We start from the raw sequence: 24,556 nt of genomic DNA, 5'->3' as shown, positions 1-24,556 counted from the left end.
GTAGCATGTAGATGATGGCATCCTCCGCTCCCACCTTCTCCTGGTATGTGAACTGCACAGAGTCGAGGGCGTGGTGGACCTGTGGCCTCAGGTAGTGAAGCAGCAGCCGCTCCATGGTCTTCATCACATGTGACGTCAGTGCGACAGGCCGGAAGTCATTCAGCTCACTAGGACGTGATACCTTTGGGACTGGGGTGATGAAGATGCGCTGTAGATGACTCCCCAGATCCAACACACAGGCCTTCGACAGTCATGGCAATACTCCATCTGGACCCACTGCTTTGCTGGCACGAAGTCTCCTCAGCTCTCTGCTTACCTGGGTTGCTGTAATTATGGGTGGGGGGAAACTCTCTCCTATGCTGGCATCAGCAGAAGGATGGGTGGAGGATGCAGTACTCTGAGTTGAGAGTGGGTTAGGGTGGTCAAACCTGTTAAAAGAAGTTGTTCATCAGGTTTGCTCTCTCCACGTCTCTCTCTTGATGGTGGCACCCCGCTTCGAGCTGCAGCCAGTGATGATCTTCATCCTATCCCACACTTTCTTCATGCTGTTATTCTGTAACTTCTGCTCCAGCTTTCTCCTGTACTGCTCCTTCGCCGCCCTGAGCTAGACTCGGAGTTCCTTCTGCACGTACTTGAGCTCATGCTGATCACCGCCTTTAAAAGCCCTTTTCTTCTGGTTCAAAATTCCCTTGATGTCACTTGTAATCCATGGCTTGTTGTTAGCATAGCAGCGTACTGTTCTTACTGGAACTACAATGTCCATACAGAAGTTGATGTAGTCAGTAGTGCAGTCAAAAACCTCCTCAATGTTCTCACTATGTGATCCCTGCCGGATATCCCAGTCCATAGTTCCAAAGCAGTCTTGCTCTGCCTCAGGGGACCACTTCCTGAATGAGTGCGTGGTTGTAGGTAGTTCCCTCCCTCTTGGTTTGTAGTGAGGCTGAAGCAGAACCAGGTTATGATCTGCTTTCCCAAGCACAGGCAGCGATTGGTGCTGTATGCGTCTTTAACGTTTGTATACAGTAGATCAATAGTCCAATTTCCCTGGGTGTTGTATACTGGGAGAAGGTAGGTAATGTTTTGTCCAACGTTACATGGTTGAAGTCTCCAGCGATTCGCACAAGTGCCTCAGGGTGCTGCGTTTGTAGTTTTGCAACTGCGGAATGGATGATGTCATCCATTTAGACTATTTAGACCGGAGCTACTTAGCCAAACGCTTCTCCATCACCTCATGGTCTTTCCAAGTCTTGACAGAACTGTCCATGTAATGGCTTGCTCTCGTGTACAGTGGAACCTCGGGTCACAAATATCTCGGACCACGTACAAATCGGGTTATGACCAAAAAGTTCACCAAACTTCTGCATCTGTTCATGACCACACACTCGGGTGACGAACAAGCCAGTTTCCCTTCCGGTTCGTACATGCCGATGATTTCCGTACGTGTTCAGTCTCTCCCTGTGCATTCCCTGTGCAGCGAGCAAGCGAGAGAGAGAGAGAGCTGGCTACGTAAGACCAAGAAGGCAGTTAAAGAATGCACCGGCTTGTTTTTAAAGAGACTGATTCGAGCAGTGTTTTAACCTCGTTGTATTTAATGAAGACTCTTTTCTATTGGATTTTAACCTCCACTTCACTTCTGTTTACAGCAATCAGTTCGTAGCATGCATTGTTGCAATGTTACTTTTCTTGGTTGTTTATTAAATTACGGATTTTTCAAATGTTCATGTTTTTCCCTGTGCTTAAAACTCATTAAAAAAAAGTGTTTACAGCGAGCGGTTCGTAGTGTGCATTGTTGCAATGTTACTTTTCTCTGTTCAAGGTTTTCTCAGTGTTATTCAATGTTTTTATATTTAGTTTACTATTACGCTGTGCATTCTATGGTATTATTAACTATTTTTATATTTAAAATCTTTACAAAAATATATTTACATAGAGTTAGTACAGTCTGGAACAGATTAATTGTATTTACATACAATCCTATCGGGGAAATTACTTCGGGTCACAACCAAATCGGGTTACGACCAGAGTTTTGGAACGAATTACGGTCGTGACACGAGGTTCCACTGTACGTCTATTTTCTCCTTCTCGATACAGTTCTTCAGTTGTGTTTTCTCATTCTGAGCTTGTTTCTCAGCTTCAGTCAGGTATTTCTCTTTTGAGTTTCTTTCTGGAGACAATATTTCACATGGCGGCATCATGTGCTGCATTCCACTTGAAGTGGAATTTTCAACTGGAATTCCCCTACAAGTTGGATTTCCTACTCAGAAACTGTGGGCTGGTCTGTCAAGTCCACATTTGTCCAACTTCAGATCATGACATCAATCTAAAATGGCGACGTACACTGCTAACTTTAGTGAAAGCTGTGCTATTATACTGTTTATTAGCACTTCTGTCTGCTTGTGTCTCATCAAATCAATTGTACACACCGCACTGTCCAATTATATCCATGGACATGTTGCTACTGTGTTTGGACGAGCAAAATATCACGTAATGCGTTGTTATCAGCTGCTGATTATTCTGATGGAGCACAACAAAGATTTTCCTGGACACATCCATATTGGTTTTCCAAATGTTTTTATTAAGTGCTGTCAGCTTGGGTGTGACATCATTCCCAGCTCTGACATTCAAATTCCGGGGTAATGGAATGCAACACATGTTCACACAAGCAGTTAGAGACCAATGCTGCGTTCCATTTACCTCAGATATCGAAGCTGGGAATGACGTCACATCCGAGTTGACCCACGTTCCATTAAAACATTCAGCAAAACAATACGGATGAATCCAGGAAAACCTTTGTTGTGCTTACTCGTATGGAATACAGACAACTACTGAACAACACATTATGCAGTGTTGACTAATTAATAAGACCTGAATAGACAGACGTACTAATAAACAGCAGATTACAACAGCTGTTATTAAAGCTTGCAGTGTAAGTCGCCATTTTAAATTGATGTCATAATCCTAAATCGAACAAATTCGGACTTGACAGACCAGCCCCGTGTTTTTGAGTTGGAAATCCAATGTACGGGGTCGTTCCAGTTGAAAATTTGAGGAGCATCCAACTGCAGAGATGCCAAGCCAAGCATTACCACAGTTTTTAGTCACTGGATGTAATGCTCAGCACATTCACTGCGTTAGTGACATTACCTTACGTCAGTACTACACGCTAACCACACTGACCTCTAACCTTAAATTACTCTTATCTTACAGCCGCCAAGAATCTGCACAGACGTCTGGCTCTACGGCTCAGCAGTTGGATACTGTATTACTGAAATTTCCGACTAGAAACTCGGAAGTTCCGACTTGTCTGTTCAAATGGGGTGAAAGCAGACACGAGTTCGATTTGTCCACGACCAACGCCATGTCTCTTACTATAAAGTCTAAGGACGTTAGCCTCCGATGTATGTCCCCGGTTGTAAAGACCTTTCTTGTCTTTCCATCCATTTTTTCGGTATCAGTTCGACTCTTTATTATTATTTTTATTACTATTATTGACCTCGAGTAATATAAACGCGTTTTTGGTTTTGTTCCATTCAGCAGCTCATTATTTCAGGCCGTGTTCGTCTTTCACAGAGACTCTAAATTCCGTCGGGGGCCGGGGCCAGAGACGGCTTCGTGCTGGCCGTTCAGATGCGCCGAGTCAAAGCGGAGCCCCGGGGTGTCCTTCACTGTCGGGTTCAGCGATGCACAGGGTGATGGATCGAATACGAGCCGAGATGCTGTCCGTGTGTCGTTCTGCTGGTAATTTTACGGAGCGCACTCTTGTTCAAAAGTAACTCACACGTCCCGTTTCGTTCAGTGTTCCTCTAAGGGTCTCACGGGCAGGTCCAACAATTGAAACGGCAAGTGCGGCTTGAACGAAGAGCCTCGGGCGAATCGGTGCAGCACTTTAACCGCTAGGCCAGGCTGGTGGTTCTGTCCGGGATAATTACCTGATAAAACAATGAGGTTTGGAATAAAAAAATGTGATTAGGCAAATGTGGAAATAAACGATAGCGGCGGAGTGAGACCTCCAGCAAACACCTTAAAAGTAATTTCGCGGCCAGAGCGAATGAGCTGCTGTTACTTACAGTGAATATTTAAAATGGGTGACGCTTTAAAACCGGGGGCCTCCCTGTTAGAGCCGCGCTTGTGCTTTGTTAGTGTTATGTAGGAAATGGTGGCCACAGCAGCCGCCCCATTGTAAAGTCAGGACGTCGTGTTCTTCAACTAGCGTAGTCCACTTTAGAGTCGAAGGTGGACTGGTGGTTGGTCTGCTCAGGCAGGGACGCTGTAGACGGGCGCTTCAGTCGGTAATGCAAGGAAAAGACCCGCACGGCAGGGGACAGCGCCTGCCTAGGACGTGACCTGTGTGTTGCCGCGCCGGTGATTTGTTCTGAACGGTTACTTTAAAATGTCTCGCAGTATTTTAGTTTTTACAGAAGTTTTAAACATGCAGCAGGAACAAGCTGTAAATCAAAAGTCAATGTTTTTTCCTCCTTTATCCAAGCAATGATAAAAAGGCATAGGCGTGGGCACTGCCGTAGTCTAGCGTTCCTTCCAGGGTTGCTTGCTGCCTGTACTGAAGATTTCTGAAAGGAGAAGAATTCTCACGTGTTGATTACAAGAAGCAAATAAAAGAAAGCCCAAAGTAAAGTGGAATAATTCCAAGTGCCGCCTTTTGTCACTTCACACACAGATCGAGCAGAGCCGGCGCCTATCCCGGCAGCACAAGGGGTGAGGCAGGGCAAGAGAGGTCTGGGATTAAATCAAACGAGCACGTTGCGGCAGTGAGACGGACACGAGGCAAGTGCTCGGGCTGGGGATCAAACCCGCGATGTCAGGAATGGCAGCGTTTGTAAAAGTGGATTATTTGTGTGTGCTCAGTGACAGGCGCTATATCGATCGCATATTACTGGAGGACCATCATTTCGATAGGGATGTAGTAATGCGTGCTACGGTGTGATTTATAATCACACTTTGTGTGATGTGAGCCTTAGAAACCCTGAACAGTGGCCTCTCTGAGTCCGGCAGGCTTTCAGGTTGTCGTTTAATAAAGCGTCCCATGGTGGTCGCGGAGATTGTGCTAAGTATGAATGTTAACCAATGATTGTGTTCGCATAAAAGAAAACATCTTACGATGATTTAAGTAGAGAAAACGGTGCCTTTTATCCAGGTTTGGTTTCTAAAATCATGGATCAATCCATCTAAACTCCTAACCTTCATATCCAGGGTACTCTCTCCGTTTGGCATAATGTGCAATTAATACATAGAGAGACCCGTACGCACTTACAGGCGGGAAGTGCGTTTATTAATTTAAGACCCGCTGTTTTCCAAGAAACTGAAATTGTCCTCCTTTTCATACGTATGTGAGGTCGCGGGTTGAAGTGGCGGCCAGGCCATGGTGGTTTCCTATATAGCGCCCGATGAGACCGGGATCAGCTCGGGCTTTCCAACAAGCCCTTACCAGGATAGGGAGGTTTGGGAAAAGAATTGCTGACCACTGGACTGACTGATCCACTTTATTTGGCCCTGCCTGGGTGCACACGAAAGGACGCCATGGGAGTGACCCACATTCAGCTCTGATGCCGCGGTGGGGCTGCGCCGCCAGCCCTCGAGCTCGAGTTTCCTTGGAGTCCGTGAAGTGACGAGAGGGATCAAAAGGTACGGCTCGGTCACAGGCGGCTTCTCAGGGCTTGGTCTTAAGGGTGCCACTGGAGCCCACCAGAGCGGGTATCAGCCAACCCACGATGACGGGCAGCGGAGCTTATTGATTTAAATGTGAAGAATTGAACTTTGAAAGTCGGGCGGACGTAAAACATAAGTTCTTGAATAGAGAAAAGTGGTTTGTAAAGACCCGAACCGGCGTATGTAATTAGTATTTAGTAAAATAAGAATACAACGGAATTTCTCGAATACGCAAAACGCTTAAGTGACGGTGTATATGTTAATGAAGACAATTGCCGAAACTCTTGCCATCAAGCATACGAAATCACATTTGCTTTACTCAAATAAATCACTGCTTCTTTTCTTACTGGGTAAGGTAGACGTTTGTGTTCAGTAAAGTTATCACCAGCACTTTCACACTTCAAACACCGCTAACAGAAAGGGGGTTTTCAAATAATTAGCACTTTGCAAATGTTGCGATCTCCACGATGGGGTAAGTAATGTCTAGCTTGACTGAGTGGGTTGAATGGATTTTCGTTTTATACCACGAATAATAATCACTTTTAAGCGATCGTGTAATTGGATTAAACCTGTTGCAAGACGAATCTGGAAAGTAATGGGAACGCCCCGTTGAACAGACCACGCCCCTTGCATAAATTAACGCGACCATTTGGAGAATGCACTCTGTTACGCTCTGGGAAAGAACCAACACTGGAAGGGACACTTGTTTTCACCGCGGTCACCAGCTACTTTCATATTTACGTTTTCGGCATCTGTTATTATGACTTTCTTATTCGGATGGCACATCAGAGGGACACAGTTAGTCGTATGTTTTTCAGGTTGGCGCACAGGCAAGGTGAAGAGATATGGTCATGACCATACAGTGCCATTTGTGGTATATGAGCCCATATTTTGCCATCCTGCCTCTTATGTTAATATACGTATAAAGTGGCAGATCACTCTCAAACCGGACTAATCCGGTTTCGAGAGGGTGTGGAAGCCAATCCTGGCGGCACTGGTACGAAGCGGTGCGAGTTCATCAATGACACGGTCAGGAACGCGTCACCAATTCAGAACATTTACACACAGAAATGGGGAACGAAACCCGAGTCCCTGCACCTCAATCCGTGAAACAGGGGTGCTAATCGCTGCGTAACCTCGCCTCACAGTGTCGTGGATTTCAGAAGAAACTGAAGTGCACAAAAAAGCAGAAAGGTAGGCACAGACGGGGATAACGTGCACATTTTGCGCCTACACTAACTAGTTCAGTACTAGAACCCCAGCTCCGTGGCATTCCAAGACAGCGCCGCTTATCGCCGGCCACCAGCTTTCTTGTATGTTTGAAGTCGTTTCTCCTTCTCAGTGACAATCAAACTTTCGGCGCAGAAGTTAAGGTGGGGGGTGGGCAAGGGTGCAAAATGGCACGTCCCTCCCGACGACTCACATGTCGATTCCTATGTTTGTGGATTGCCGAGAGCCGAATACAGAATCAGGCAAAGTGACAGAGGGGAGGGCAGTCCGCTCAAGTTTGGTGCACCGGTAGGTGCCGCTGGGGGAGCGAGCGACTTTGTCACAGCCCGCTATGTAGATTAACCTTTCAATTAGTTGTTATCAGGTCCTTTCTGCCTCGACTCGAGCTGTCGCGTGCGTCTGTTCGTTGCATTGAAAAGAAAGACAAGAGAGGAGGAACCTTTTGGAATTTCTCATTTCATCTGCGCATGAGAATCGCAGCGCTCTGCAAGAAGAGGAGGCGCACCGCTCGGAGACCCCCCATCCAACCTCCCCCAAAAACTTACAAAAAAGGTAAATGCAGAAATGTTTGGTCAAGCAGGCATTTCCCCTTCCCGAGCATCTGCGTTTCATTGCTCCGACCTGAGATTAGCTCGCCCGGCTCTGTCTTCTAGACGATTTTCCTGCTGATCCCACCCCCCCACTTAAGGATACAAGCTTAGCCGCGTGCACTTAAAAATAAAGATGCGAAAAATGCATAATCTTGACAATGAAGTGTGAAAATACACGCAAGTGTTCGCTTTGACGGAAATGCGAGCAGTGTTTTAATTGCTTCTATTTTGGAATGCGTCACTTGATCAAATTATAAATGTAACACGTTAAGCGCATTCGGAGGTGGGGGGGCGCAAGTGTTAATGAAAGAGAAGGGGGTCCTGTAATGTTAAAAAAAAAAACTTGACCCTCATTTTTAAGACGAAACGCGACCTCCAAAGCGCTTCCATTCACAGCATCTGTGGCCGCCGTTATGTGAACGTGGAGCCGCGACAAACTTCGTCGCAAGTAGTGTAGCCCTCTCGCGCCGTTCCAAGTCAAGCATCGATCGATCGATGATCCCCGCCATTAAAACTCAAGTGCGCCGATTTACTGTAATAAAAGTGGCCACTTGTTTAGAAAGCAGCGCTCGAGAATGGCGTTCAGATGGGTCATAAATAATCGGTAATTTTGTTTGTCAACTGTCAAGCTGGTTAGCCCGACGGCTTTTTTTGCCCGACGTCTGTTACGCGGCTCAATCATTCTGCACCATAAATCATTGGGCTAATCGCGAATTCTACTGCGCTTTATTTTTATCCAGTTAAGGAGATGGGATGTTACTCTCACAAGGTATGACTGACATTTATTTGAGCTAATCGTGCCTTTAAAGAGGCGTGTCGGCTTGACATAATTGACAGACACGGAGGCCAACAAGATATACAGCTGCTCGTAGGTGGGCGGGGCCCGAGGGGGGAGATGATTGACCGGATCTCTGCCAAACCAGCGGTTCGAGTTCCCCCTTGACGGCCAATATTAGCGTTGCTAGGGAGGGCTCACTTGTGTTGTAGGTAAGGTTTAATGAGACTCCATTGGGCTGTAATCAGTGTCATGTCGGATTCATGTAAACTACAACATTGTAACAAAATGGCGTCTGTTTAGGTAACACCAGCAGGCAGCAGCGCCGTCAACCCGCAGCCACTCAGCTACAAGAAGTCGAGGTTTGTGATTCGTCTCTTCATTCATTGTAGTCAGCGCTCAGCTGCGGCGTTAAGTTACCGTCATAAATTATTCAGCTGTCTTCCGCTGGAAGCGTAGATTTAAGCGAGATGTTTATTAGCAGGTAATTGAGTGGGAGCAACTTGAAATTCCTGGATGACATGATAATGATTTTTTTTTTTTTTTGGGAAGTGATGTTTTTGTTTCTGTTTAATTGAAATCCGACGCAGATACGCCGTTGCGTTCTCTGGGCGCCGTGGCTCATTAAACAACTTTGGACCGGCTCAAACGTTAAAGTTGACAAACAACCAAATTTAAAAGAAAAGGTAAGAATCAACGAACTGGGGGAGAACGAGTTGGTTGAAGAGTGCCGCGAAGTTGTTTCTTATTTTTTGGCGGCACGGTGGTCTCGAGCCCTGGGAAGGGATGCGGCGGCGGCGGCAGCTGCAGCTGCTGCCACCACCACCGAGACGCAGCTTGTGCCGATGCGGCCGCGGCTCTGGTGGCTCTCCGTTCCCCTGCAATCCTGGTTTGACCCTGCTGCTGCAGTAGAGAGCCGCGTTTGATGAGTGATCACAGGGGCTCGGGAGCAGGTAGAAGAATCCGAAAGAAAACTGCACCGCACGGGTCACCTGCTGGCGAAATGATGTACTGTACGGTTGCCTTTTTATTTTGCGCTTTCCGTCGTGCCGCTAGCTGCCGTTGAAGTGATGCGCTGGAATACACACCGCACTTTCGGAGCACTCCAGTCGCATGGGCACACGTGCGAGAGAGAGAGAGTGGGTATGTGTGTGGGGTGTGAGTGAGGGGGGCGGTGGGGGGTCTGGGCTAGCTAAGAGCAGTTTGTCGGCGCGATTAACACATGTTGGGTGTGTGTCGACGAAGCTGCGACCCTTTGTACCGAGCTGTCTGTCTGATAATTATCTCGTGCTTGAGCATCTGTATCTTGGCTATAAATTATTCATGGTGCGCGCACGCGTGCGTGCGTGCGAGAGTGAGAGCGTGCATATGTGGCTGCACTTTCCACAGCCTGCGCAGTAAGTGCACGATGGGTGGGTGCCGTGGATGCCACTTTGTACAGATCTCCGCCTGCTCTTTGTTAATGACTGCACGGGCTTTGCGGATGCAGATCGCCGTCCTTGCGATCACACCGTGGTGGCATCGAGAGGGGGACCGTCTGTCCATCCATGCAGAATGGCGTGTGCCCTGTCCTCTGTCTCTCCTATAAAATGCTTTTGATCCCCACGTGGAAAATGTAAGGAAGGTCGTTAACGGTCCGAGTGTATAGATATGTGCGCGTGAAAGGATCAGGCAGTGTGGCGTGGAGGTGAAGACTGTGGGTTCAAGTCCCGCTAGTGACCCCGTGTGACCAATTGGGGGAAAAACGCGAGAAGGGTGACCAGTGTTCTCCCTCAGATGTTGTAAAGTGAGCCCTCCACATTGCATTTACCCGAGGGCGTCTCAGCTGAAGTTTGCACCCTAGAAAGACGATCCAAGAGGGTCATTTTATTTGAGCGCCTGTGCCGGGACATGCGCGCTTCCTGGATGCGATGGCCTTCACGATGGCGCAGCCCCTGTGCGCACTTTGACTTTGGGTACATCCCATAGGTTTTGGAATGTGCTCTCCATAAACCTGCGGACCGGGTCGGCCAGTGTTCCTGAATGTTCTAAATCTGTGGTGCTCAACCTTTTTTTGGCTTTGATGGTTGCATTTTCAGTGATAATTCTGTATTGATAGTTGATATTAAAATCACTGCTAACATTTTCCATTGAATGGCATGTAATAACAAATAACAGTAGATGCATATTCTGCATTTAAAAACGGTGTGCATGATAGGTACTCTTCCCCCCCCCCCCCCCCCCCATTAGGAAGTCAACACTGAATCCAATTTAGTGTCGTTTTTGCCTTCTTACAGGGTAACCTGGGCTTGTCTGGTATTTATTTTATGTTCTTCACAAGTTCATCGCAGTCAGCAGTAGGTGAAGAGGGCGCCCAGAGGAGTGAGTTTCAGTTAGCGGGCCGCTGGCCCGTCTAGACTTTCGGTGCACACGTCTGCAGCACAAGGCCGGGCAAGCTGTTCTGCACTTGTGTGCCCTTTCTTACATTTGGCCCTCATTGAGGTGAACAGCCCCCCCCCCCCCCCCGTTCTCCTTGTGCCAGCTGGCATGACATGGCATACAAACACACTAGCATTGTGAAGCCTTGAGGTTTTTCATTTTTAAAAAAGTTGGAATGGTTTTCTTCTGCAGGTAGCATGCTTTGTTTGCAGATGTCTAACGTTTGGTTTTGTACCACACTGCCGATGATGTACAATGGCCACTGGGGAAAAGTTTATTTTGTACCTTGGGAGAAAATCTGCATTGTTATTTCTTTTAACATTCCTGTTTGGGTCCGGTTTTTAGAACGAATCTCGTAAGGTTGATATGGAGCTGGAAGAGTTTGAAGTAGGAGAAGCTGTGGGGCATTTGAGGAACGTGTCCATGTTTATTGGCTTTCTTAATGAAGCGTGTGGTATTTTAACAGGCGGGCATCTGCTCCTAACTGGGCTTCAGTTCCTCGGTATGCAGGAGCAAAATGCCCCTTAGAACTGAAATGCGCAATAAACGTTAAAGTGATGACTGGTCTGATTTTTATTTTTGTAAGTAGGGTGTCCCAGGGCCGTCTTAATGTATGGGCACTGACTGGGGGGCCCACAATGTTTCTGATGCTATCAAAACTGGGGCCCCAGCGCACTGCTTTGCCCGGGGGTCTATGATGCTGCTAAGACGGCTCTGTGTCCAGGAACGCCGGTCTGAATGGTACTGGGCATACGGTCCATTTGTCTGCCATTATTCTCACTTATACCTTTTTTGTAGCTCTGTGAGCTTTGCAGAAATGCCTGCCTTCTCCTTCTGAGTGCTCCTTAATGCACTTGGCCCATGCAGACGTTTATTTAAAGAAATTCAGGTTCTTAGTGTTTTCATAAGAGCAGCCATAAATTAATTTATTTGACAGCGAAGAACTTGACCCCGCGAGCTGACTGCACCTGGATCTGGGCAGCGCGTCCTCCAGGAGTCGGCCAGCTCCAAACCCGTTCTGGGCCAGACGTGCGCTTTTAATCGTATTGGGATTTCTCCAGCCAGACTTGTAATGTCTTTGGCATATTTGTGGGCTCTCGTGAAGTGCGGCTTTCCTTTCCATCTGTGCCGTACTTCAGCTGAAATGTGAAGGATATTAATATACACGTGAACTTGAGCCATTTTCTTGTTTTTAATGCTTATTTTAGAAGGCTGCCTCAAGATCCTCCAGTTTGCACCTCAAAGCCAAATGTTGTAACAGAGCTGCCTGTTCTGTGCGGGCCTTCAGGGCTCCTGTTTTCCTTGGGCTGAAAGATGGCTCATCTTCTGACTTTTCATTGTTTTATCTTATTTTAAATTTGCACACACTTGTCACAGCAGATCTGTGTTTGTTTAGTTCTTGGCCCTCGTCCTTTTAAAGGGCACCAAGTTTGAAGTCAAAAGTCTGTCCACCTCCTTTGGATTTGTGTGCCCTGTTGGCGTCCTGCCTTGGTTGCTGTTTTGTGTTGACGTGGACAGATGGATTGGCATCGGGGTGCTGAGCTGTTCGACATCGAGAATCTCTGGCTAATGGCGGCCATATTGATTAGTCTGTATGGCACTTGGCATTCTGTCATATTTTGTAACCTTTTCACTTGGTGACAAACTCAAGTGTGCCTCGGAGTCCACTGCTAAAACGTGTGGCTCAGCTGATTGTGAACCAGTCTTTGTAGCGCTTGATGTACATTTCATGATGCAGAGTTTTGCCATCCACATTCAGCAAATGCCATGTCGCTTTTATTTTTACTTGGCCGACACCTTTGGTAACTTGCAAACTGGTTTAATTTCTTTTTGTTTTTTTGCCAGTTAGAGCACAGGCAGGTGACACTGGTCTACAAAAAGTATTTTTTGTTTGCTTCTGGGAACTTCAGATCATCAATTTATTAAGTTTTTTTTTTACACTGATTTCATATATAAAATCGGAATTAAGCTAGCACTTCAGGTTTTTGAGATACACGTCATTGCCATTTTGACACTTTTGAATATCACTATAATATATCCACACAATATCTGGAGTTTGGACTATGTCCCACCAAAATTGTTTGAATGTGTTTATTCTGAAAACAAACCAGAAGATGATACCAGAGACACGTTAAAACACGTTTATGTCAATTGACCTCAATATAAAAGTGAGGTCAGTGTGCCCAAAAATGTCGGAGGCTCTTGCTTTTGCGCTTGTACTGCACATCCGTCTCTCTTTGCAAGAACCAACAGTAGTCACCCATCATGCTCGGAGTGAATTTTCCCCGATTATCGGTTTTCCATCACCTTTTCTATCTTGATGAAATCCTTCCCCATGCTCATCTCTGACATCACTTAGATTGGGTGGAAAAAAGTCGAGATGAGAATGTAAAAAATGCGTCTTCATTGACATTCTGGCTCCCGTAAGCTGATCTACTTTCAACATGATCTCCACAAGCTCAGCATAATTCTCTGCTCGGTGACTGTCAAGAATATTCTAGACAACTAAGTCGAATGAGGATGCTGATTCAGTGGGCTTCAGTTTCCTTATGAACTCATCGTCAAGCATCAGTTCACGGATTTCAGGGATAGCAAAAACACCGTCCTTAATTTTGACTTCACTTTTCTCGAGACCAAACTTATTTCTTAAATGCTGAAACGCATCGCCTTTACTGTCCAGTCACCCTAGTTGTCCTGGAACATCATAACTAAAAAATGGGACGCGCTGGACGAAAACGGTTTTCAGATTTGGTGTCAGCAAGTGAAATTTGTTAAAGTACAGGTGAAAGAATCCCAGTAGTAAAATGCTTGTTGACCAGTGTGATGTGACTCCCTCGTGGTGTGTCAGTGGTCAGTAGCAGGGTTTGAACCCACAACGTCAGGATTTGCAGCTCCATGTCGTAACTGCCGCTCTGCTCTCTTCGTGCTTCTTGGCCGGCAGGAGCACAAGTGTCCTTTTTTTGTTGTGAATTTAAAGAAAGTTCCGCTTTACTTGAGCAAACTTTGAAATTTTAACTTGAAAGTTTTGATTTTTTATTTTTAATTATTTTTGGTTGCATGTGCCACCGCTCGTGCTGGTTAGGCATGAAGTGTGCTACTGAAGTAGAGCTTCGGCACTGACATCCCCAAGGCCTCAGCTCCAGTTATTTGTGCAATTGGGGGGCATCACAGGAAAAAATGTTCTATTAAATGAGTTAGTTATTGGTGAAAATAAGCAGACTTTGCCGTGAAATTTTTGCCGGCTGGGTTTGGCCAGTCGGTGGGTACTTGTGGGAGCCCGTGGATCCTAGAGGTGCTGCTCTGTCCACAGCTCTGCCAGGGTAGGCTTCAGCATACTGTGACCCTGGCCTGGGTGAAGTGTGTTTGAAATGACTGGGTGGGCAGTTGAGGCCACTGTAGAAGCACAAGGGACCCTTGGTTAGCCAGTGCCCCTGTTAAGATAACTATCAGTCACTGTCCCCATGGTGCTTTTCTGGTCCTAAATCCAGAATAAAATGAGCCCAGCTTAGGCCTCAAATTTCAGTTGGGGAAAAATTGTGCTAGTCAAAGTGAATAGCTTCATGAAAAGTTAGAAATGGCCCAGAGAGCATTGCTATGTTAAAGTCCATGTCGCATTACACAACACTTCGAGTGTTTATTTGTTCTCTCTTGCAGACTCCATTTATCTAAGATTAGCAATTCTCAAGCTGCTGGGGTTTGCTCCTGTGATCGGCAGTTGTGCACTCAGACACACACTGGGGCTCGCTTCTGTGAGATTTTGCTTTAAGTGGTAGCGGTGGACTTGTGTGTATTTGAGAGCTGACAACCAGTGAGGACTCGGCCAGAAGTGCATTACATACAGTCCAGCTATGTGGAATAAGCAGTGTGGGTGTTTAGCACCTCACAAATGGGGTTGATGTTTTGTCGTTTGCATATCATGATTGAATGGGGTCATTTGGGTTGGGTTTAATGTTTGGGAGTTCGGCTGACATTAAGGCCGATCTCACCTTACCTGTAAAAGTATCTCATGGACACCGGCTTTCATCGTACATTGGCTGTCAGATTAAGTGGTGAGCTTGCGATATTTGGAATGTGTGAAACCGTGCTGGGAAGTCGTCATCCTCTGTTGTCTACTCTGACATACCCTGCTGTTTTAAATCACATAATTGGCCATCTTTGGGTGGTGAGATCAGCAGTCATCAAATCTGACCTCCCCTTGACTAGAGGTCATGTAATGTAACAGGGGTCAGATCTTTGGGCGGCTCCCTCCGTAGGTGTATACCGCAGCGTCTTTACTGATGAAGGCTTGTTAAGCAAGCAGGGAGCTCGGAGCCCTCGGATGAGCCATACTGGCTGGACTTGTAGTCCGCTGGAGGGGCTCCAGTAAGAATCGACATGAATCGTGATGGTCCTGGCTGTTTACAGTGGAAGAATTTTAAGCTAATCCAGAAACGGTTCAGGAGTTGTAGTCGAGATCAGACTTGCTGATGATGGTTCTTTTTTCTCCCCTGAAGAGATTCACTACTTCATATCAGTAATGCATAACTTTGTCCCATTTAAGTATCATTGAATGCCAGGGTGGGTGGTCGTTTGGCTTTGGCAAACCTTGGGGTTTGTCCAGCAGCATTGTCAGCTGGAGTTTGTCTTGTCCTCTGTTTTTCCTGGCCAGCTGACCATAGTGTAATGTTGTCAGACTGAACTCGGACTTTAGCCATTAGACTTACCATATATACTCATGTTAAAGTTCTCCTGCGGATAAGTCGGGGCTTGTATTGTATAATGTCGGTCATATAAGTCGAATGCGGAAAACTCCAAGAGATTGATATGCTAACGCCCACCTGAGAGAGTAACCACGGAGCACACTGCCTTTTTTTCTATGTATTGTGCCTACGTGACCACACGGTAATACCCAAACTATTCCAAAGTGACGTTTGCACTGATTTGTGTTTTGTATCTCACACCCTCGTACTCTATCGTAATCTACGATGAAGCTATCAATCAGAAGAAAATATGAAGCTGGTTTTAAATTAAGTTGTTGATGTGGCGAAAGAAATTGGTAACTGTGCTGCTGCAACAAAATTCGATGTGTCTGAGAAACTGGTGCGAGATTGGAGGAAGCAAGAAGATGTTAACAAAATATATATCTATCAAGTGTCATTTTTTTGAACGGGTGTATAAGTCAGGATCTGATTTTTTATGATTGATTTTTCAGGTTTCGAGACCTGACTTTTACACAAGTATATACGGTATTTGAGACTTGACTGCCTGCAATTAAATGTAATTTCATTTATGCTTAACTAGCTGCGTGTGGTGTTTGGGACAAAAAATAACCCAAAGACTCCCTAGCAGTTTTACGATTTGGTGAACTTTCAGGGCTGTGACGGGTCGTATTTTGTCCAAGATGGACATGTAGTCGAGTGCAGCTGACACAAACTGAGCAGGACAGATGTATGGTAGCTTGTTATGTGAACGTGTAACGTGCTTGTACCACAGAACTGAGTTTGTCTGCTCGGGTTGAATGAGAAGTGAGGTGCGTGTAAGTGCCATCTCCCCATAGTGCAAATCACACTTGTATGAACTTCTACATCTTCTGTGCAATTCACACCATCTCCCGTGGCTGTCGTTGAGTGTGAGCAGAGCGGGCTGCTCCACACACACACACACACACACACACACACACACACACACACACACACACGTCTATATGTCTAATTCCAGTAGGGGTTCTTACTCTGTGTGTATTTCTTCACCTATTTATTACATCATTATAACTTTTCCATTGTTTGTTAAGCATGTTAAGATGTTGTTTTCTCTTTTCACCCCCACTCCCCCCACATAGGAATTTAACAGCCTGCACCCCCACCCTGAAGAGAGTTCCCCCAAAAGAACCTTTCTTGAACTGCTTTATGATGTGATGTGACACACCACCACCACCACCACCACTGCCGCCCCCTTAAGTGTGAGTTCCTAGCATGCCAGGTTTAAGTCTGATGAAGTTTGTAACTTTTGTCTGATTTGTTTGGTTTGTCTGCCTCTGTAAATAGGACGGGGTGGAATGTGGCAGACGTGTCGCGTGTTTCTTTGTTCCGTTGTGCTCGTCGTGTTGAATTAAACTAAGTGTAGTGATGCCAGAGATGACTTGCATTGACGGCTGCTGCACCAGGCTATTTCCGACCACAGGAAACAGATTCACATTTTTTAAAAAAAAATTTTTCTAAGTTTTTGATTGACTTTTATTTAATTTTTTGGTTTTTGTCTTCCAGGATTCTGTCTCTTCTGGATTTCACCGAGGTGATCGAGACGATTCTATTGTGCTTTTCTTGTTTGCCTTTCAATGGCTCATTTTGAGGATTCCTTAAAAATGTGTCGTCCTCTTGGATACTCAAGTCCTGCTTTCCTTGGATTTACAGGAGTGCATTAAATTGTTGTTTTGGTGTAGTTACCTTTCTTCGTGCTTTGGATGCATTTAGTTAGATCAAGTGCAAAGAGAGAGCTCTATGGATAACTTGTTGTTGAAGGTAATTGTTCAATCATGGTAAAACTTGCCAACCCACTGTATACTGAGTGGATTCTTGAAGCAATACAGAAGGTTAAGCGACAGAAGCAGAGGCCGTCTGAAGAACGAATTTGCCACGCGGTTTCTGCTTCTCATGGATTAGATAAATTGCTTGTCCTTGAGCAGTTGGAATTAAGTGTTCTTGATGGCTCCATTCTTAAAGTCACAAACAAAGGCTGTGCATCATACAAAGACCCCGGCAATCCTGGTCGGATTTCCACACACTCATACGGAAACCCATCAGCATGCTTAAAGGGATCTATTAGAGGCTCTCCAGATCTTCGAAATGTGGATTGGAATAAACTGTTGAAGACGGCCATTGAAGGCCTAGATGAGCCCAGTGGTTCTTCACTGAAGAACATTGAACGATTCCTTCGGAATCAGGAGGACTTGTCATGTGTGGTGAGCAGCCCGCAGTTCCAGCAGCGGCTTCGTTTGGCAGCTAAGCGAGCCGTTAACAATGGGAGATTATTAAAGGATGGACCACTTTACAGGATGAACTATGGGAATTTTGAAGGGATCGGATCATCCAAAGCCAGTGCTTCCACTCGCTGCCCCCCATGTGTAACTCTTCTTCCGCATGAGAAAGACCAGGTAGGTTGCATATGAAGTCCAGCTTTTTCTTTCTGGTCTGAAGCTAATGGCATGGGAAGGCTGAGTACGGCCTGTTCTCTTGTTGAAGTTGACTGTTGCTGCCCCTGTTTAGCCAGTTCTTCTTTTGGTTACGTTTTAGACTGTGATTTGACCACATGTTTGAGATTTAGCGACAGTTTTATATGTACTGTGTCTGTGTATGTATATACATATATATATTGTCGTGGATGGCAGAGCCCTTAACCACCCAGGACGCCCTATTTTCAAGAGTTTCTACCCTGGACTGGCAGAAGGCAGCCCCCTTGGCTTACAGCAGGGCCACGGGTTATGAGCATGGAAGCTCAACCCTGCTGGGGCCTGTGGCCACTGCCAGGGGGCACCTGGACATTTGCAGGGCCCTATTTGGCAGCACTTCCACCACACTGAGAAGTGCTGCTGGAAGAAGCTCGTTGGGCACATTAACACCTTCAAGGTGCCAGTCACCATCACTCAAAGCCTGAGGAGGAGTGGAGGCAGAAGGACTGCTGGCAAAAGGGACTGTATTGTGCTGAGATATATATATATATATATATATATATATATATATATATATATATATATATATATAATATACACACACACACACACACACATACTTTATATGTATGTTATCCTACTTATCGGTCCATATTGGAAGTGTACTACTGTGCTCATTATGTTGAGAATTTATAATACTGTTTATTATCTGTAGTATTGTACTTCTAGTTGACACTGCCTGAATGATGAGGAGGAGTAGGAGATCCTCCTGGGTTTATTTATTTATTTATTTATTTTTTTGTGGTGTGGATGAGGTGATCTTTTATTACAAGGTTAACACTTGGGTGACCAGACAAGGCAAAAAAAGATCTTGCAAACAGTGTAACGGTAAATCTCCCGTCATCTGAAAGGGCGTTGGCAAACATTTTAGAGTTCAGTGTTCACTTTGCTGGATTAGCAGACTCCATTCTCTTTGTTGTCGTCATGCTTTGCTTACTCCTAGCAAACAAAGTTCAACTTGACTCAACTTAAGTCTTTGATGGTGACAAACCAATTAGTACAGTATTAGGCCATGTTAAATTTTCACATTTTTATGGATGGCTGTACGCCCAAAATGTATTTTATGTATGACTTGGTGGAACTTGGGAACTTCTCACCTTAACGAAAAAGTCCTGTGGAACCATTGATTAGTTTTAATTAGTTCATTAAATTAAATATTGAATGCCTTATGGGTTAAATTACAGTTAGGTCCATAAATATTTGGACAGAGACCTCTTTTTTTTTTTTTTTTTTTTTTTTTTTTCTAATTTTGGTTCTGTACATTACCACAATAAATTTTAAATGAAGCAACTCCGATGCAGTTGAAGTGCAGACTTTCAGCTTTAATTCAGTGGGGTGAACAAAACGATTGCATAAAAATGTGAGGCAACTAAAGCATTTTTTGAACACAATCCTTTCATTTCAGGGGCTCAAAAGTAATTGGACAAATTAAATAACTGGAAATAAAATGTTCATTTCTAATACTTGGTTGAAAACCCTTTGCTGGCAATGAAAGCCTGAAATCTTGAACTCATGGACATCACCAGATGCTGGGTTTCCTCCTTTTTAATGCTCTGCCAGGCCTTTACTGCAGCGGCTTTCAGTTGCCGTTTGTTTGATAGATAGATAGATACTTTATTAAGTGGGCCTTTCTGTCTGAAGTTTAGTCTTCAACAAGTGAAATGCATGCTCAATTGGGTTAAGATCAGGTGACTGACTTGGCCATTCAAGAATTTTCCACTTCTTTGCTTTAATAAACTCCTGGGTTTCTTTGGCTGTATGTTTTGGGTCATTGTCCATCTGTATCTTGAAACGCCGCCCAATCAATTTGACTGCATTTAGCTGGATTTGAGCAGACAGTATGTCTCTGAACACCTCAGAATTCATTCGGCTGCTTCTGTCCTGTGTCGCATCATCAATAAACACTAGTGTCCCAGTGCCACTGGCAGTCATGCACGCCCAAGCCATCACACTGCCTCCACCGTGTTTTACAGATGATGTGGTATGCTTTGGATAATGAGCTGTTCCACACCTTTTTCCATACTTTTTTCTTGCCATCATTCTGGTAGAGGTTGATCTTGGTTTCATCTGTCCAAAGAATGTTTTTCCAGAACTGTGCTGGCTTTTTTAGATGTTCTTTAGCAAAGTCCAAACTAGCCTTTCTATTCTTGAGGCTTATGAGTGGCTTGCACCTTGCAGTGCACCCTCTGTATTTACTTTCATGCAGTCTTCTCTGTATGGTAGACTTGGATATCGATACGCCTACCCCCTGGAGAGTGTTGTTCACTTGGTTGTCTGTTGTGAAGGGGTTTCTCTTCACCATGGAAATGTTTCTGTGATCATCCACCACTGTTGTCTTCCGTGGACGTCCAGGTCTTTTTGCGTTGGTGAGTTCACCAGTGCTTGCTTTCTTTCTCAGGATGTACCAAACTGTAGATTTTGCCACTCGTAATATTGTAGCAATTTCTCGTATGGGTTTTTTCTGTTTTCGCAGCTTAAGGATGGCTTCTTTCACCATGGAGAGCTCCTTTGACCGCATGTTGTCTGTTCACAGCAAAATCTTCCACATGCAAGCACCACACCTCAAATCAACTCCAGGCCTTTTATCTGCTTAATTGATAATGACATAACAACGGACTTGCCCACACCTGCCCATGAAATAGCCTTTGAGTCAATTGTCCAATTACTTTTGAGCCCCTGAAATGAAGGGATTGTTCAAAAAATTCTTTAGTTGCCTCACATTTTTATGCAATCGTTTTGTTTTCCCCACTGAATTAAAGCTGAAAGTCTGCACTTCAACTGCATCTGAGTTGTTTCATTTATAATTCATTGTGGTAATGTACAGAACCAAAATTAGAAAAAAGTTGTCTCTTTCCAAATATTTATGGACCTAACTGTAATTTAGGGAAATTGAGTGCCTTTAGTTTAGCTTGTTGTCCATGTTTAGTTTTTCACCCCTAGTTGTATGTTGGCCCTCTGCGTGATGATGCAGGTTTAATTTTACTTAACACACGCATGCTGGTTATGAATCTTATTGTGCCAGGAAGAGCTCATTGTGCAGGTTTGGTTTAACGTTGCCATCCTAAAATTGTCCTCCTTTTGGAGCCTTGTGTTTCGTCATGCCCATTTCCATCTTTTTATTAAAGATCCTCGCCTTCTCCCTGGTACCGGACAGAGCCTGAAATTTGTCCAGAATTGCAGATATCCCACAGAACTTCAGTAACTCCCACAAATTCTAAATTTGAACGTGTTCACACTGATAAGCAGTCTTTCTTGGTTGTTGCAAGAATATTCAATGTCCTTCTGGAAAGACTTTTTTTTTTTTTATACTTGCAACTATCTTGTTGGTTAGGAATTTATTTTTCATTGTGTACATTTAATTAAGCTCCCATGCATAGCAGGTCCCCGTTCTGCTGTAGTTGCTCTTGACTGGAGTGTTTAGCTGCGGAATTCGGCAGTTTGGCTGTTCAGTGGAGTTGTGCAGTTGTGAAGCAGGAGTTGAAGACACGGGCCCCACTCAAACTGCACCATCTATATAAGAAACTGTCTTTTTTAAATTGAAGGTTAAAAACGGGCTAAAGTACATTCTTGTGCTAAAAGCAATACAAAATTTCGAAAAGTGATTTCTTAGAAAATACATATTTGGTTTCATTTCTTATTTGACAAACCAACTGCTTTCAATTTGTGGCTTTGTTTTCTTTATAATGTCTATGTTGGGCTGACTGCCTTTAAACCTGAATTCAGTTGCACACACAAATCTGAGAGAATGCTCAAGGCTACCTTGCACAGTAAAATACGGCTATGGCTGCCATCTCTTAACTCTTAAAAAAAAAAAAAAAAAAAGGACATTTTGGCAAAGAAATGAGGACTTTGTAGGACGCTTTACCACAAATCCTCTTTACTTTTCCAATGGTTTACACATTTAGTTTGGTTTTGGCAAAAGTTCATTATTGTCTCAAAGAATATGTTCTGTTCACTGGCAAACTAATAATAGTCTGAGTCATTCTCAAACCCACTTTCTCTGATTCAGAATGAAAGAGACTGTCCTTACAGCACTGGGCACCGTGCAGGATAAAGGCCCAGACAGGGCACCAGTTCATTGCAGGGTCCACACTTGCCCACCAGTTCACAAAAGCCTGTGGAGCTTTGAGAATGTGTGAGGAAAACTGAAGTACCAAGGAGAACATTCAGGCTCCACACAGACAATCGGGTGCTGGCAGTGCCAGTCAGTCTGTGCCAGTGTGCCACCTTAGCATCCGCTGTATTTAAGTAAACATCTTTGATTGTTTAAACTAGGGGCATTCATGCTTGGAGCCTTGTGTTGACCGCTTAACACCTTAAATCGTCTGAAATGATATCCAAATAGGAAAACCGCAAAATGTTTTTCTCTCCTAGATTTTTTTTTTTTTAATTTTTATTCTGCTGGTGCAAATTTTTTGGAATGTCTGGAATTTTGATCAAATATAAGTGGAGATCTTTACCTGTAAAATTGAAGATTTACTTATTTAAACTTGTAATAATGGCTGATAACTTTATCTATGCAACATTTTATAAACTACTGTAAATTTTTTAAACTGATTTTGCACTTACCCCCATATGTTAAATTTAAATGGGAATTTCCCCCCAGTTTCAAAAATGAATTTCAAGCCCTGCTGGAGCTGCGTCTGTCTGGTCTTTATGGTTTGATGCCAGCTGCACATTTGCTTTGCTTTCGTTGGTTATACAGTGAAGCGAATGCTGGCTTTTATTCCAGCAGTTTCCAAATTGCTTCTGATTGTTTTGTAAAAGTGAAGTTTGAAGTTGTGCATTAACCACCAAGGCACTGTAATCATCACATTTCTTCCAGTTTTTTTTGTTAAGAGGGTGGGTTAGGGGGGACCTAAACAGAGGTAAATTTGAATAAGGAATGTATACTTCTTCAAAATAAAGTTTCAGTGACTGTGAAGATCGGAGACTGTCAAAGTTAGCTTTTGAAACTTAGGCGAGCCAAAAGAGAACTGGCAGGGTTGGTGCCGCTGGCTGGTGTGAGAAGAGCAAACAAAGTGTTTTCAGATGGTGCAAGCGGAGTTCAGGATATCATCTACTGTATTGATTTGTCCAATAACGTGTTCGAGTCCAAGCCGATCCCTACGTCTTCATACGCAAGGTGGAAACCACCTCTGGATGGTACCCTGTCATGCTCAAAATCGCACACTCCCACCAGCTCTTTTAATAATAATAATGATGATGATGATAAAGGTTGGAGATGTTGGGGTATGCTGAGTAGTTGTAGGCGATGTACGAAGTTACATTAATGGGGGGGGGGTTGGGATGAGATGGGAATAACATAACCTGGTGTACAACAGCATGGTATTGTAGCTTTTCACAGTGGCAGTGTTAATTGGTAGTAGGCTGTCAGGCTTTGGTGTAAAAGCCGAATTTAATGCTGTTGGCAGGGATTTGCTGGATTGCAGTTTGCCCGACCTTAGAGGTGTGTGTGTGACGTGGGTGGAATTCTGTAATCTGGCAGGCCTCGCTGCAGTAGCATTTGGTGTAACTCTGTAGCGGTTGATTTGTAAGTCAGGTCCCTCAATGTGGGTTTTAAAATTTTTTGATATCTCAGCCCTATGGGTTTACTTGTTTGGTAACAAACGTACTGCAGCAGTCAGAATAGTCTTCTGGTGTCTCGAGTATCTGCTGTGTTGTGCTGCTTTTCTTCAAGTAATTCACAAAGTGAAAGCCTATTTCTGTATGGCCTCACTGCTGATCTGCTCCTAGTATCTTCCAATTGCTTCCCCATTATTGTTAGCTGGGATGAGATTCATTCTGTCTTTTCGGCTTGATAGTGTGTGCTGTCATGACAGGAATGGAGCTGTAGCACTGAACTTAAACCACAAGGTCACCACTCTAAGCAAGTCTTATTTAATTTATTGTACTAGCCAACCCGCGGCATAGCATACGCCGCATAATTATGTATTGATGGGAGAACACTTCCTGAAAGACACAGTTGTCCAAATAGGGTGGGTTTGAGGATACGACTGTAGGTGAAATGAAAAGGTGGAACTCTGGAGAGGGCAACATACAATTGTCTGTGACTGACAACTGGAGGACCGCCATCGCACGCTCATTCAGCGATTCACATCCGCGACAAACGTGCTTCTTCTTAGATGGTCCTGTTGCGTCCACCCTCGTTCTCGAAGCATACACACCACCTGGTCATGTGCCCACTCGCAAGAGCAACTCATGGAGACCCACCCACCAACTCTAAGACCATGGCGTGTAAAACAGTTTGCGATGGTGGACGTGGTCATGCGTCGTAACCGAAAAGAATAATGAAAGTCAATGTGGCTCAGAAGTGCATGTGGAGTGTAGCAGAGATGATCGCAAATGACGCCCTGCTTTGTGAGTTGCTGCGTCTGAGTTGGTGGGCGTGGCTCTGCGAGTTGTCAACGTATCCAATGGTCTTAGAGTTGGTGGGTGTGGCTCCATCCTGCGTGTTCCATGGGTGTCTTTATCGCTGGCGGCTTAATGAATTGTGATATATATATATATATATATATATATATATATATATATATATATATATATATAGATGTACACTGATCTTGCAAGCTGCCTAGGTCAAAGACCATAGCCACATTATAATACAAAATGATAAATGGAGCGAAGCTGCAAAACCACATAGTCTAAGCTGACTCCGCTTTTTTTCTGTCCAGT

At 44.6% G+C, this 24,556-nt stretch overlaps 1 protein-coding gene across 3 annotated transcripts in view; it reads left to right on the top strand.

Moving 5' to 3' along the window:
* Positions 1–8,396: 8,396 nt before the first annotated feature.
* The window catches only part of kat6b (K(lysine) acetyltransferase 6B), a 186,998-nt gene continuing 170,838 nt past the window's right edge, over positions 8,397–24,556 (top strand). Inside the window, exons 1-2 of one of the 3 annotated variants that reach the window (XM_051922955.1) lie at positions 8,397–8,621; positions 16,920–17,806. In XM_051922955.1, the coding sequence (XP_051778915.1) occupies positions 17,189–17,806 (618 nt within the window). In that variant the 5' untranslated portion in view covers positions 8,397–8,621; positions 16,920–17,188. Of the gene's footprint in view, positions 8,651–16,919; positions 17,807–24,556 lie in introns of all 3 variants that reach the window. The other 2 variants (XM_051922954.1, XM_051922956.1) reach the window with 2 other exon arrangements.

This window comes from Erpetoichthys calabaricus, chromosome 2, assembly GCF_900747795.2.
Source record: "Erpetoichthys calabaricus chromosome 2, fErpCal1.3, whole genome shotgun sequence".
Taxonomy (NCBI): Eukaryota; Metazoa; Chordata; class Cladistia; order Polypteriformes; family Polypteridae; genus Erpetoichthys; species Erpetoichthys calabaricus.
The sequence above is the reverse complement of the archived record's forward strand: the minus strand, read 5'-3'. Positions and strand labels throughout refer to the sequence as shown.